This window comes from Drosophila sechellia, chromosome 3L (genome assembly GCF_004382195.2).
Source record: "Drosophila sechellia strain sech25 chromosome 3L, ASM438219v1, whole genome shotgun sequence".
In the NCBI taxonomy this organism is placed as follows: domain Eukaryota; kingdom Metazoa; phylum Arthropoda; class Insecta; order Diptera; family Drosophilidae; genus Drosophila; species Drosophila sechellia.
The window spans coordinates 13,837,828-13,854,007 of record NC_045951.1 but is presented as its reverse complement, the minus strand read 5'-3'; the positions used below and the strand labels follow the sequence as shown (position 1 = coordinate 13,854,007).

At 41.2% G+C, this 16,180-nt stretch overlaps 2 protein-coding genes across 2 annotated transcripts; both read left to right on the top strand.

Moving 5' to 3' along the window:
- Positions 1-709: 709 nt before the first annotated feature.
- LOC6605650 (transient receptor potential cation channel subfamily V member 5) lies at positions 710-3,680 on the top strand. Its single transcript, XM_002030432.1, has 9 exons — positions 710-1,108; positions 1,168-1,394; positions 1,455-1,734; positions 1,793-2,306; positions 2,367-2,593; positions 2,647-2,798; positions 2,857-2,965; positions 3,031-3,453; positions 3,507-3,680. Exons 1-9 carry the CDS (start codon positions 710-712, stop codon positions 3,678-3,680), a joined length of 2,505 nt encoding a protein of 834 aa, XP_002030468.1.
- Positions 3,681-12,540: 8,860 nt separating this feature from the next.
- LOC6605649 (SOX domain-containing protein dichaete) lies at positions 12,541-14,467 on the top strand. Its single transcript, XM_002030431.2, has one exon. The coding sequence runs from the start codon at positions 12,736-12,738 to the stop codon at positions 13,882-13,884; it is 1,149 nt and encodes a 382-aa protein (XP_002030467.1). The 5' UTR covers positions 12,541-12,735; the 3' UTR covers positions 13,885-14,467.
- The last annotated feature ends 1,713 nt before the right edge of the window (positions 14,468-16,180 follow it).

Here is a 16,180-nt window from a genome sequence, read left to right as displayed (position 1 = left end):
ATAATAAGTTTAAAGTCCACTTTAGGTTTGCACAATATATAGCCGTCGCCGTCGCTACGAAGTCATTGGGATTATTTTTTTTTAGTTTATTTGTGAACTGTCAGATCCGGACTGTAGAATTTCAATGAAATATTTAGATTGCTTATAATTGATATTGATAGTTTAGCTTTGGAATTTATATTTGCAGTTTTGTATACACTTAAACTTTTTTTTAATAATATCACCGATTGCCTTCTTACTGGTGTGACTGCCTTGTAAAAAGATGTAGAACATTTATGTAGATAAATATATGTAAAATGTAGAAACTATTGTCACGGCTAAAACTCGACATCGAGGACATGCACGACTCAATTATACATGTAAAGAAACCAGATAACAAGTAATACACCACTCACCTACATTTCGTTGATAGATTCATGATAAGCAAACCAAAACCATAGAAGAGGCCAATGAGACTTGTTGAACAGGTGCAACAGGTACACGATGTCGTAGCAACACAGCGTAAACAAAGCAAAGGAGCTCAAGTTCAGCTGTTGCATTGGCAACGGACGTGCAAGGAAATGTTTTATCAATAGCCACCAATGGACAAGGACCTCGCCATAACAAATAGAAAATTCCAAGAGCAGACAGTTCCTTCAGCAATGTCGCGGTTCAAAAGCGTTTAGAAATTATAAAAAACCCAGGGGGAAAGTGAATTCGGGATCGGATAATGGGGAATACGGAGAGCAACGTTACCAGCGGGGTGAAGAAGCAAGCCGGAGTCTCCACCCAGGCTCTATACAAGTTCGTGAATCTCAAGGGCGGTGGACTCCTGGTGGACATGATGAAAAGAGCCTGTCAAACCAAACAGTTTGCTGAGATCGATCACGCCATCAAGACCAAGGTGGAGCCCTTTCTGTACAACAAGGGCGCTGGACGGTACTTCCCTATCTCGAAGCTCGTACTGCTGCGCAATCGGGATCGCCCCCGCACTCGCCAATTGCCCGAGATCCGAGCCCTCGAGAATCCAGACGACGACTTCAACATCCATGACTACTGCCCCGAGGTTTCGGAGGCCGAGTATATCTCCAATCCTACGGCCTATCGATTCGTCTGCTGGGATCTTAATGTGAGTGGAGTGGAGTGCAGTTTTTTTTGGTATATATATTTATTATTGATCTTTTTCAGATGCGTGGCGCTGTGGGCGAAACCATTCTCCATTTGTGCCTGCTTAATGCATCTTCCTTGCACGCTGATCTCGCCAAAAGATTGCTAAAATTCTACCCGAAACTCATCCTGGACATATACATGAGCGACGAGTACTATGGAGAGAGTGTCCTGCACATAGCCATCGTCAACGAAGATCCGGCAATGGTGAAGTATCTGCTGGATGCCAACGCAGATGTTCAAGAGCGGTAAGAAAACAAAAGAACAAATTTAAAACATTTACGATACACAACTTTAAAAACATTTAGCTGCTGTGGAGCCTTTATGTCAGCGGAGGATACTAAGTTTTCTCGCACGGATTCGCCGGATCACGAGTATGTGGCACTTTGCCCCATGACCAACTACGATGGCTATGTTTACTGGGGAGAATACCCATTGAGTTTTGCCGCTTGCCTGTCGCAGGAGGAGTGCTTCCGCTTAGTTTTGGCCAGAGGTGCCGATCCCGACTTCCAGGATACCAACGGAAACACCGTTCTCCACATGCTGGTCATTTACGAAAAGATCGAAATGTTTGATGTTGGCTACGAGGTAAAATAATTTCTTACTTGGAATAGTTGTTACTAATTCTAAATGGTAATTTCTTTAGGTTGGAACAAACATTCACATAAAAAACATTCAAAATCTCACGCCCCTTACTTTGGCCGCCAAGTTGGGCAGAGTTGAGATGTTCTTCCACGTGATGAGCATCGAACGGGAGATCTATTGGCAATTGGGTAGCATCACATGTGCCGCATATCCGCTTTTGATGATAGACACTATAAATGAGGAAACCGGCAATATCAACAAGGACTCCGTGCTGAACTTTGTGGTGTTTGGCGATAAGCTGGAGCACTTGGAGCTGCTAGATGGAGTGGTCATAGATCTGCTGAAGACCAAATGGGACACGTTCTGCAAATCGCGTTTCTACAAGCAGTTTTACATGTTCGCCCTCTACTTTCTCATCTCGCTGTTCAGTTTCATCCTGCGTCCAGGTCCGGATGCCAAGGACGAAGACGAGGATGGCGCCAATAGCACTACGGCTAAAAATGATCTGTACAGGCGAAATGATTCCGATTCGTACCATCCGCACAGCAAGCGGGCTACAATGACTACCGAATACAGTTAAGTGCAGTCTTTATATTAAATATAAATAATATATCGAACTGAACTTTCTTTTTCAGAAACATTTTGGCTTAATTTTACTGAGTACTACGATCCATCGGAGGTTGAGGTTTTGCCCGCCTGGTGGGAAAGTTACGCTCAGTGTCCTTTGATGAATCTCGAATCCGACTTGGCCAAACTTCGTATCATGGCAGAACTGTTGAATTTTGTAGGAGCTATACTGTATCTGCTGGTCGCCTTGCGAGAGGCTCGATTCCTGGGCCTTAAAATGTTTATTGAAAACTTGGCAAGTAAATTTAAATACTGAAATATCATATCTTATTAAAATCTGATCCTTAGATGACGGCACCTTCGCGAGTTATGTTTCTGTTTTCGTGTGCTTTGATGATGACCATACCCTGGTTGAGGGTTTCCTGTCTCACCGAAATAGATGATCACGTCACCGTTGTGATAATGCTAACCACTGCTCCCTATTTTCTATTCTTTTGTCGGTAAGATAGATTAATATAATATAATATAATATTTTAATTATTTTTATAATTTTTTTAGCGGCTTCAAAACAGTCGGTCCCTTCGTAGTGATGATATACCGCATGGTCATGGGAGATCTACTCCGATTCGTCTCCATCTACTTGGTGTTCGTGATGGGTTTCTCTCAGGTATTGTTACAATTTCATTTTACTAAAACTGGATTTCTCATTGTGACCCCTCTTCTTACCACCAGGCATTTTACATAATTTTTCTGACCTTCGACAACCCATCTTCGCCAGAGGATCAGGACGCGGAATCCAACCCAATGCCCTCACCCATGGAATCTATAGTGGCCATGTTCCTGATGTCGCTAACGAATTTTGGTGACTACTATGGAGCGATGGTGTCCACGCAGCACGAATACGAGGCGAAGATCCTCTTCTTTCTGTTCATGGTGATCGTGAGTGTTCTGCTGGTGAACATGTTGATCGCCATGATGGGTAATACGTATCAGAAGATCGCCGAGATCCGAAACGAGTGGCAGCGCCAATGGGCCAGGATCGTCCTCGTCGTGGAGCGGAGTGTTCCTCCCGCCGAGCGGTTGAAGAACTTTATGCAGTACAGTCAGTCGATGTCGGATGGCAGAAGGGCACTGGTCCTCCGGTTGAATATGACTGTAGGTGCAGAATAATTTATCTTCAAATCAGGTTATTATATACCTATTTTCAGGAGGAGGAAAAGGAGGAGATGAAGGAGGTGCAGGAGATGAAGCGCATCCATCAGCGGTTCGCCAAGAAGCGGCAAATGGAGCGCGAGGCTCGCGCCCTTCGACGTCAACAGGAGTACGAGAAGTTCTTCGGCACCGCCCCCAAATCGGAAAGTTCCGATAACAACAACTTTTGAAGATCCATTTGGACAAACCAGAGTCACTTACTTAGTTCAAGTTTTATTGGGCCATGTTAATATGTATGTGTTCTTTTTGGGCAATAAATTTAGACTACATTGCGCTTCACAATTCAAGTTAAAAGCCGTTTTTTAACTGATAAGTAAGAATAAGAATATGGATTTTAAAATAATTATTGTTTCCCTTTCTTCCTTCATTTATATAACATATTATAGAGAAAATCTAGAAAGAGAAATATACAAAACACTTTAAATCCATGTTGTCCACAGCCATTACATAATCGACGATTTATTTAGGCGGGCGTCGAAAAATCTGTGGCACAAGTGTCGATGCGTGCGAATGACAGTTGGCCCAAACAAACAAATATCGAAACCAAATTCACTCAAAATAACAATTTAATAAAATCAATGTGCTTATGAAGTTCACACCGAAAAAGAAGGGGAACGAAGAAAAATGTTCGACAAAGGGTCATAGGTAAATTTGCTTTTGCATTTGCATGTGGGTGGGTGGGTTTTTTACCATAACTCAACGACTAGCACATTTTTCCGGCTCTCGTGTGCGTTGACAGTTTTAAATCAAAGAGCAAAGCTGAATTGCAAACAGAGCTAACAAAGGTCAAACCCTCAACCCTTGACAACCCTCACACTCAACACCCCAAACGGCAAAATAAATGGCAAACTTTTCTTTCTTTTGCACTTTGATTTGCATAAATAATTTACTTTAAACAAACTCTTGAGTATCGAAAAAAAAGAAGGTAAGGAAATGTTCAGCCAAGAAAAAGGCAGTCAAAGGTGAGGGGAAAAAGAGTCGGAGGAAAATCGAATTTTCTTTTGAGTTCTAGTGGCAGTTCACCTGGGAATGGTCCATAATTCTTATTTGAATGCTTGTTTAACCATTTCTCCACTTCCAATGCCAAATCCCAAAAGGATTCAACCTGAGTCGGCTATAATTCTTTGCTTTCTTTTTTACAATTTTTGGTACAAGAACTTGCCCAGCGAAACAATTACGATAGTTAGGGCCAAATCACAGACGGCATTTAAAAGTCATTTGGCAAACGCCCCTCACCGAAATTGCGCTATAAACGATGTTGCTTAAGGATCATAAACCAGCCCGATTTTCCGGGAACACCTAGAAGGTGAAAAACTGTCCGTTCGCAATACCATTTTTGTATTTTCGTTGGCCCATTACCTTCAAGCGCTTTTATTGTTATTGTTTTACAATGTGCCGAGGGGCGTAATTAAACAGCTTTGCCAGCCTTTTTTATGACTGGAAAATTCACAAGTCGAGAGGACAAAGAAGATCCATATCTAAGGTGTACCTTTGTTTTCTGTATCTAAATAAATTATTTGGGTGTTGTTGAAATAATCTGTATTTAATTTATGGTCTGCTTCCGCAAGTAGCTAACATTTTATTTTTTAATTAGTTCGCAATGAACCGAAAAAAGTACAAACATGATTTGTAAATTTTGTTGTAATTATTCTTCTTAGAAGGATTTGACAAACATATGTATTTACTTATGTGCCTTTGTCTGTAAAAAGGTGACTAATGAGTATATATGGAATTCTAATCAAACTCCCATTCATTATATATGTGTGAGGGATAAAAAATTTATTCAATTTTTTAGCAGAAGCCCAAGAAAAATATATTTACATTCAGCCGTTGAGGGAAGTGGGCGTTGATTTGGCCGGTGGGCGTGTCCACACTATTCACAGCTGCCAGCGTTGCCGAACCCAAAACATATGATTACGCAACGAACTCGACACCTAAAACTCAGAGCCAGACTCCCGGATCAAAAGGTGTGTAATTACACGGCCAGGACACAATGGCAAAGCCAATCGCCAAAGCTGGGAACATACTTTCTGGCCACACTGTGACACATTCAGATGGTAATTGTTAGCCCAAAAGAGGCGGACGCTGTTTGTGGGGACAGGGTGAGGGGTTAAGCTTACCCCTATTGTTGTGACCGTAAGGGGTTTAGACACCATATCATTAGCGCCACAGCAAATGCAAACAGTTTTTTCCAGCGGGACGCGGTCTGAGAAATTTTGCAACGTTCGCACTGGAACGCCGAATCGGTTATGACGTCCCGATCGCAGCGGGAACTAAATTGCTCTATTCAAACTCAATTAAAGTCAAGCTGCGGCCCCGATAGAGAGCTCCGATTGTGAGTGATCCCTGCTCTTTAACACTTTCAGATGGAACGCAAACCCCGCTCCAATGTCCTTTGTTCGCAATTCCGAACAAAGACGACTGCTAAACGCTTCCGGTGCTGCGAAGGAGCGCGGATCCCAAAGGTTCCGACCCGATACGATCCCAGAACGATGCGATCCCACGCATTATTCGGCAAACGATCCCATTGATGTCAATCTCTGATATACCTCTTCACAAGGACAACAATGCAAGGTGTCAGGCCTTTGTAACCGTATCAGTATCTTTTCTTTTCAGTCTTCAGTGCTCAACCTTCATCTTTTCTTTTTGGTCTTTGTGTTGCTGCTACAATTGCAATTACGTAATCGTTATCATGATGTGCAAATCGATAGACGGATGTATACCCTATCCCCCTGACAAATCGACCTCCCCCATTTGGACTCCATCTTTATTGGCCCAGACGATTCCCATAAAAGTCGTTGGCTTAATTCAAATGGCCGCCACTTGCCGCGAATCTCCTCTGTTTGCCAACTCATAAAGCGGAACTTTTATGGGCTCGAATAGATAGAAACGGGGTTGGTTTCGATGAGCTTAGAATGGCCATAAATCAGTGGTAAACAGATCGTTAAAGGGACTTTTTAAGAAATCGGAAACTATAGAAATTTTTAGTTGTGATAAAAAATAAATAATGTACTGAACAAATTAAAAGAAAAATTTTATTTTAAGAGTACAATTACTAAATATTTTTGTTTACTAAAAACATATTTCTAATTGAAAATTAACACGGTTCCTAAGCACACCTTCAATTTATCGATCGGACTCTTGTCTCCCACCTCACGACTTCTGCGTCGTTTGAATAATGCGCCTCGATTTGATTGAAAACCACTTGAGAATCGAAGGGAAGCGAAAATAAAAACAAATTCTAACAACAAAAAACCGCAAAGTTTTAATTGAATTTCCTGAACAAAATAATGTTTTGCCACTTGAGTCTCGCGGGAGGACGCTAAGCAAACAATCCACAACAACAGCCACAAAAACGTCGATGGCGACGCCGCCAAGTCTGAATGACTGACTGACTGATTGACGGGGAGATTGAATGGCTCCGGTTCTGGGATGGTTGGGGAGGATGTGCCTTGGTCTAGATATGCATACACACTTGGAGCGCAAATTCAATTCGCCAAATCAAATCACTTGAGTGAAAATGTTGCATTCAGCCAAAGAAAATAAATAGGAAAACACACAAGTAAACAGGCGGAAAGGGGGCGGTGGTGCCAAAAGGTGTCTTTCAATTGCTTAAAGACCGCTTTGATCTCTGCCAGCATTAAACGCGCTCAATCAAACCCTTTGACTTTGACGAAACCATTTGCCAAATGACTGAAATTAATTAATCGACGAAGCCACAGGAATATAAATCAAAGTAAAGCTCTGGCAAACACCAAAGGATAATTGAAATGGAAAATGAAAAAAAAACGAACGACTGCTGTTTTAATTAAATCCCCTTAATTAAAAATATAATTAATAAAATAAATAGAATAATATTAAGAATATTTTTCGTTGTTATTATAAAGGAGTATTCACTTTACAATAATACAAAAATCAAGTAAATTAAATCTCATCAGGAGAACGATTACTTTCCATACAAGTAGGATGAATGTTTTTAAAATAGATTTTAATATTTAGAACTGTGGCTGCTAATGAAGTCATAAATCCGCTCTAAACCTGAGGAGGCGTTTGACATCAATGCAGAAGATTGCAGGCTGTCAAAACGATTTGAGTCCTGGGGGGTTGGAAAACTGCAACTGACAGCCGCCCGTCAGGTGGAGTGGACCTCATTTGGCAGCGGTTTTCACAGCGACACGCCCATCCGCCCATTAAACCGATGGTGTTGTTTGGCCCTCGGGCTACAAAATCAAACCGCAAGATTTGGACACAAAATTTCGGGGTTTTTCGGCAGCTAATCGATGGAAGGCTGTACATTGGACTGAGGAATCCGTTCCAACTGTGCTTGTTGGTCGTAAACACACACCGTGGGATTCGGCACGTCGGTCAGGAAGGAAACTCACCTCTTCTCCACTCTGTTCCGGAATCCTGTGTACTCCACTCCGTCCGCCTGTTCCGAGCCTCGGAACCCACTTCAAACGAAAGTCGCATCGAGTGGGCACTTTGACGGCGACGATTTGCTCGGAGAGGAGCGACAACAAAAATTAGGCACACACTGAAAGAAAGGGGCTGTAGATTGGAATCAAAGTCTATTAAAGAGCTGACCAAATCCTTTGGATCAAAGATCTGGCTCGAATAAAAAGATAACTTATAAAATCGTTGTGCCACTTTTAAATACAAAGATATCTAATCCTTCATTAAGAAAAACCAATCTTCAGTAAGATTCGTACCAGCCTTAATAAAGCTTACTTTGCCATCGCAGTGTATTCAAGCTCTTCAAATACTTTACTACCACTCCCCTAGAAGTCAACCCCTAAATTCGCAAGGAGAAAAATATGCAAAAAGAATAGAAATGAAATGAAATATGAAAACGAGGCATAAAGAAATTTGACTCAAGGATCGCGGCGGTTCCTTAAGTGGCTCGTTTCGATTACAAACGAGTAAAAAAGGCCTCAAGACGAGATCCCAGGCCCAAGTCGTAAGTTAACCGCACCGGACCGCCACTCGAACTTCGTTTAAGAAATTAACATCGTTTAGTCCAAGTGGCTGGATGATGGAGTCGGCGAGGAAGGGTTAGGAACAATGCGGACGGAGGAGGTGGTGGGGGAGATGTGTTAAGGTTTCTCGGTTAATCTGTTATGACATCTAGGACCTGGCAGCGTAATGAACTCTAATCGAGCAAGGATTATGAGTGGCCATCGAAGACCTACGCTCTGACAGCTCCGACAATTGGATTTGCATCGCATTTTCCCACATTCAACCAGGGCTGAACAGAACAGCTCGATGCGGGCTTACACATGTTTTTCACACCAATTATCCTTTTAGCAAACACCGCAAGTTGTTCGGAAAAAAAGTGACTTGATTGTTTTTTCCTGGGATGATAATGCGAAATATTATCAGCGATTTGACAACAATACTGATGACAATAACTGACCCCGGAAATAGTTTTCTATACAAACAGCTAGACTGTTTTCCTCCAGTTCCCCAGAAACGGGGCAAAACAAAGGATGCTCAAAACGGATACAAAAGTTGCAGGAATTGTGCAACATCCATGACAGAAGTGGAACCGGTTTGCATCAGGTGAAGCCGAAACGGAAGTCGACAGCACATGTGGGCGTCCTTCCATTTCTATAGAGTTCTTCCTTAGAGTATCCTTGGAAGAATGGCTCGTTTTGTTTCCCTAATGGTCTGAGCTTGGGATGAGCGGAGAGGAGAAATTCCTGAGACAATTTGGCCATTTCTTGTCGCATAATCACGCCCGAACATGAAAAGCGGATATGATGAGATTTTATAAGAACCTTGTAAGAAAATGTTATAAAATCATTTCTGTAAGTAAATTTTATTTAACACGATATCTAAAGTGCCATAATAATATCATTACGGTTTGTTCGCATTTTATAGATTTCTTTTCATTTTATGCAAGTTTTTCCACGAAAATGATTTTATTATCCCTAGCTGGACCTGCCATCCCCCAACTTTCCACATTCTATGAACATCAAACGATAAATGCGCTATAATTTTTCATTTTTCCAAATCAAAGCGAAGCGAAGAAGGCACCAGAAATTCAAAGCAGAGAAAGGGAAATTCGTGAGCATGCCAAAAATGCTCTTAACTGGAATGACATGTGAAAAGCGCCAAAATCTGTGAGGCGATCAAATGGACACGTACGCCAGGAAGCAGGGAAAATCAAAGAAGAACTCTAGTGGGTGGAAAATGGAAATGCAAAAAGGAACAAAGGCCAATCTGAAAACGTGAGAAAATTCAGTCAAAACGATTCATTTTCCAACTACCGACGCCAGATGCGAGGCAAACTGAATTATATAACTCAAAATGAGGGGAAAAAATAATATATATCTTGCAAAAATTATACTATAATGTATACGAAATATATGCCATATCAATAATTGAACGATTCAATCAACTGAACAATACTGGGAATGTAACCTCATTTGCCTTTTATATTCGTTTTATTTTTGCCATTATCATTGAATCCATTCTGGACATTGTCAAGTCTCACATTTGCGCGATTGTTCCTGAATTTAATTAAAAAAGAATGAATGACAAAAATTATATTTGCGGAATACAAAAAAATAAAAATGAAACCAGCTCCCCAAATGACAATTGAATGAAAACAACAACAATCAACAGTCGAAAACAACAACAATGCAGGAACAAACAATAAAACGCGAGTCTTTCTCTTTCACCGCGGAGAATTGGTGAATTTCGAATGGGTTAAGCGGTGAGGGTGATTTCTGGCGACAGGATAATGGTTAATATTGTATTGGAATAATAGTAATCACGGCACAACTTGACTCATCTCTCACCAGCCATTATGCGATCAAATTAAATTTACATTTATTTCATTTTCAACTGCACTGTGACACTGTATTCATACTGATAGATTTTTATTAGATATTTGCATTATAAAAAGAAAGAAAACCTTTTATTAGCTTTAGTAATTATTAAATTAGGAAGAAAACACATTTAGAGAATATTTATCCAACTACGAGTATAAGAGGTTTATCATGAAATAGTCTCCAACTTCCACTAATTTGAACAGGATTCTAAAGGCAATTTTATAGTCAGTATTTTAAAAATTTAAATTTAAAATGCATCATCTGAAGATAGTTCATAAAGAAAAGCTAGCTTATTTATTAATTAAATTGGGTAGAGAAGCAGATTAAGAGTATATTTATTAAACTTTAAATTGTATTTCCTGATTTGCTATAAAATTTGCAATTATTTGAACTGGATTCTAAAAGAATGTTTTGCTTGTCCCTGTATTAAGTTAGATAAAATAACGAAATCATCATAAATTGTATCACAAATGTAACAATTATTTATACCGCATTTGGGTGGAGCGATTTTAGGAAACAGGATCCTCCATTCATCTTACACTGTGTGCTATTATCACTCACTTAGTGTCCTCGTCTGCTAAGTGAAATGCTGAAAACTCGGCAAGAAAAATGTGACGCGGACAAAACTTTTTCCATTACACAACGTACAACAGTTTTTGCTTTCATTATTATTTGAGATTCGTTGTTGTTGCCGTTCTTCGCTGTCCTTTCTTCCTTTTTTGGGGAAAGCAGACACAAAGGAAACGTTGCGAACGCTGAAAGCTTTTTATGCTCTTACGCTATGGGCCAGGTATAAGAGCTTTGTAAATGCAATTGGAAATTGCACTAAGCTTTGGTGCATCGGTGTGCGTGCATGAGCAGGAGAAAGGAAAAGAGAAGGGTGGGATATATGCTCAAAGGGGAGAATGTGAGGGTTTTGCTTTTGGGGTTATTGAGTTTTTTAAAATTATAATAGAATGTCGCAACCTTATTCCTGAAAGAAACATTTTTATTAAAACAACGGCTTTTGGGGTCAAAATGTTGTATATTGAAGCAGTATTATTAGTTGGGATACCCTTTTAGTTACGAATGAATGGATAAATGAGGAAAAAACATTAGTTTGCGGTAAATTTAATTGTGATATATTCGATTGCCTTTGTCCTTTCAATCAACATTAAAAGGTTTCTTTTCTTTTGCTACTGCTTATTTGGGAAACCAAAAAGAAAAGCTGGCTAAAACAGCTTTATTATAATAAAGCACAGAGGACCGTTCTACATGCATCTGGGTGAAGATTTGCCTCACTTCCACTGGCTCCTTTGTGGGATTCTTTCTATGGCCAAATAAGTAAATAATTGCAGTAATATCCTTTCTGGAGCGGCCAGGAAGAAGTGGCAAAAAGGGAACGGAAAAGAATGGAGAAGAATGGCGAGCGAAATGAAAGAATACGAGAATGGAGAGCGGGGCAAGAGAATGGAAAGCGTGTTTCCATGTCCTTTTCACAAACTAAAAAGTCCTTTCACACACATACATAGTACCGACTACAGAGTACACATAGAGAACGGTATATAGCAGAACACAGACACCCACAATGGACAAAAATTCACACCAAAGACCCATTGTGATTGGCCCAACAAACACGCACACACATACGCGGGGAGAGAGTTGTGTTCACTTCCTTTCTCGTTCTAGCTGCATAGGAGATGCGGAAGTGCAACGCCGTCGTGCAAACAATAACGGAAATTGTGTGCCCACTGTGCGAAAATCAATGTGCTCCCGCGCTCGCTCTGCTCTCTTTCTCTCTCTCGCTCTGTACTTTTAGCTCCCCCTGCCCCACAGGAATGGGGTCGCTAAATCGAATAACACGAAGCACAGCCGAACGAGAGCTGCCTGGCTTTTGGCTCTATTGAGCTCCTCTATTGAACACACCCCTCAATGGGCGAACAACTATAACCGATATAAAGGAGCCAATGGAACAAAGCCAATGGAACAATGGGCCGCAAAACGAAAGAGAGAAGGCGCTATGTGTGAGTGAGAGCGCGACGACGGCGCAGCTCTCTCCCAGGTAAGAAGCCCAGCCTCTGTCCCGCTCGCACATACATGGCTTACGTAAAGGTAATGGTGCGAGGGTTGCTCGCACTTCGTGCTCAACTCTCTTCCGAGAGAAACGGGATTTGGCTGCAGTCGTGTAGGCCGCACTGAAACACTACTGAAATCAGTCACAAAAAAGCAGTCGATCCGAGCAGAAGCAAAGCAAGAGCAAAGCAGAAGCAAAAGCAAGACAGTAATTGACATAGAGACAAAGAAAAAATCTGAGAAATCACAGTTGAACCACAGAGATATTGTGTTCTAGAAAGTGAAGTGTTGATCTTGAAAGAAGCGAAAGTTAAACAAAGTGTTCAAAATAGCTGGAATGGCCACCTTATCGACACACCCCAACTACGGTTTCCATTTGGGTCAGGCCCAAGGCTTGGAGGACTACGCACAGCAAAGTCAGCTCCAGCTGAGTCCCGGCATGGACATGGATATCAAGCGTGTGCTGCACTACTCCCAAAGCCTGGCAGCCATGGGCGGATCGCCCAATGGACCCGCCGGCCAGGGTGTAAACGGATCCTCGGGCATGGGTCACCACATGTCCAGTCACATGACCCCGCACCACATGCACCAGGCGGTCTCCGCACAACAGACCTTGTCGCCCAACAGTTCCATCGGATCCGCCGGCAGTCTGGGTAGCCAGAGCAGCCTGGGCAGCAATGGCAGTGGTCTTAACTCCAGTTCGGGTCATCAGTCCGCCGGTATGCACAGCCTGGCCACATCGCCGGGACAGGAGGGTCACATCAAGCGCCCAATGAACGCGTTCATGGTCTGGTCCCGCCTGCAGCGTCGTCAGATCGCCAAGGATAACCCCAAGATGCACAACTCTGAGATCTCCAAGCGCCTGGGTGCTGAGTGGAAGTTGCTAGCCGAGTCGGAGAAACGACCATTCATCGATGAGGCCAAGCGCTTGAGGGCTCTGCACATGAAGGAGCACCCGGACTACAAGTACCGGCCACGCCGCAAGCCCAAGAACCCACTGACCGCTGGACCCCAGGGTGGACTGCAGATGCAGGCCGGCGGCATGGGTCAACAGAAGTTGGGAGCTGGACCGGGAGCTGGAGCCGGAGGTTACAATCCCTTCCATCAACTGCCGCCATACTTCGCACCCTCACACCATCTGGATCAGGGCTATCCAGTGCCGTACTTCGGTGGATTTGACCCACTGGCTCTATCGAAATTGCATCAATCCCAGGCAGCGGCGGCGGCGGCGGTCAACAATCAGGGTCAGCAGCAAGGACAAGCCCCGCCCCAATTGCCGCCCACCTCGCTGAGCAGCTTCTACTCGGGCATTTATTCCGGCATCTCGGCACCTTCGCTGTACGCCGCACACTCCGCCAATGCCGCTGGACTCTACCCATCCTCGTCTACCTCCTCGCCGGGATCTTCGCCCGGAACCATCACGCCAAATGGCATGGATGGTTCCATGGACAGCGCCCTAAGGCGACCAGTTCCGGTGCTCTATTAGAGCCGAGTTTTAGGGTAGAGTACAGAGTAGAGTACAATTGTTGACGCATTCCCAAAGTGATCCACTGGTTTTAAATCTTCAAAAGCTCTAAGTAAGCCAATCCTCCAAACCACTCCGCTTAATTCTAGTACAATCTTCGCGCACTTCAGATCTAGAGAGTAAGGAAAGAAGACACAAAACATTCCTAGCCAATACACAAACTATAAATTATAATTTATTTAGCGCACTCACTACACCGCAAAGAAAATGAAAAAAGAAAAACCTAATTGTAAATTAATTTTATTTAGTTTTAAGCATTGAGCGAGCGCATCCTTCTTGTTGTTTTTTTTCGCATCAGCACCTACCTAAAATGTAGCTTATAGTTTTAATTGTCTAACCCTCTCAACTTGTAAATATCCCTGCAACTATTCGTTATAGTCTCAGTGTAGCCCCAAATGCGTGGAAAGAACGTACATCAATGTATTATTGTATTATTAATTGTATTGTAATAGTTATCATCTAAGCGAATAATGGTTCACGAAGGCCAACACAAAACAAAGACATTTAAAAATGAATAAAAACAAAATGATTTGAGAAAACCAAATTTGAAAACCTGCTTATTATTATATTCAAAAAATTTACAGCTTGGAAGATTGGAAACTGGCAATTGGTTTTGAAACAAAATACCCTTAAAGATGATGATTATCTACCAAATATAATCATATCAAAAATCATAAGTAGAGTTGGAGTTTTTGCAGCTATTTTGCCTATACTGGAATTTTGACTGGAAGCAGACCAAGATACCTAATATTTATACCTAAACAAAAAAGATCATTTTAAACTATAAGCAGAACGCATTTTCTTAGAGCAAGTTTACAACGTTTTACAGTTACCTTATAAATTTTCTTTAAATATATGCCCAAGCTATATGTGATTTAAATTCTCAGCTGATTATATTTTATTCTCAATAATTGGATTATCATATTTAAATTCGAATTTGTGTCTGTATTTTTCATAATCTTTTCGATTATACAGGGTCGTGCTCTAAGCATGCATCAAAATTATCAACGAAATTAATAACGAATTTGAATATTTATAAGTTCATTAACATAATATTCTCAACTGGATTGAGTGAGTCATTCGGATAAAGCTTAAAAACAATCATTTCATCATCACCTAATAATGGGTACGAATTTTTCTGTTTTTTTTTCTTTGATAGTATTCGTTTAATATCAAACTTCTATCCCGTTGCTGATCAAATTAAGCTTGTCTCTGGGTGTCTTTACCATTATTTCGCTCATTTCTGTGTGCGTTTTTGTTGGTTAGTTTACACCCGCTGGGAAGAGATGAAAAAACTAAATTTGATTTGCCATTATACAACTATTTGCCGTTGTGTATTAATTTCTATTGATTAATGCGCTGTTTATTTTGCGCCTCCAAGACAGAATTCGATAGTTTGAACAAAAGGTCGCCTCTTCGCTCTTTGGATGGGGATCACATTGTGTTTTTTTTTCGGGATCAACGGGGGGCCTGGGCCCTCTAAGACCTCACTATTCGGAGTGTAACTGAATACCCTGGCGAAAGAAATCAACGCGTGTTTTTCCGTTTTGATTTTTAGCTTCTTTTCGTAATAATAATAAGAATAATTGCGGTCATTAATAAATCCACTTGCATTGTCTTCCCCCGAACTCTGACTCTTCGATTGCCGTTTTCAAGTCTTTGGAGTCTATTCAATCGCTCTGCCCCGCTCCCCTTCGCTTTCCACGGTGTATGTCAAATGTGTTAAAATATCAAATATTGATTATTGTTGTTATTATGCGTATTGTTGATATTGGTCTTTTTTCCATGCCTTGTTTCTCCATTCTCCGTTTGCTCTCCGTTCTTTATTCGATATCTACATTTCACAAATATTTACCCAGCATTGACGTGATATTGAATAATTATATAAAAATTGGATTCTTCTGGCTTAGCTCTTTGGAACACATTACTTTGTGTATACAGCGGTGAAGGCTACCAAAGGGTTCGACAATACATTTGTATTGTAAGGGAAGTGGTTTTTAAAAATAATTTGATTGAATAACAATTTTTCAAATCTAGAAACTATTACAGATTTTGTAAATAACGAATATCTGTTATAGGAAAGGCATCCAAATTTTAAATTTTTGAATGGTAAGTTGACATCCTTCAGATAATTCGCGCTGCTAAAGTAACATACAATTATTACATTATATTTCGTAACTACATTGAATCTTAGCAATTTAATTTTATGATTATTTTCACATCCTAATATTGTGATCATAAAACTACTTCAAACCAT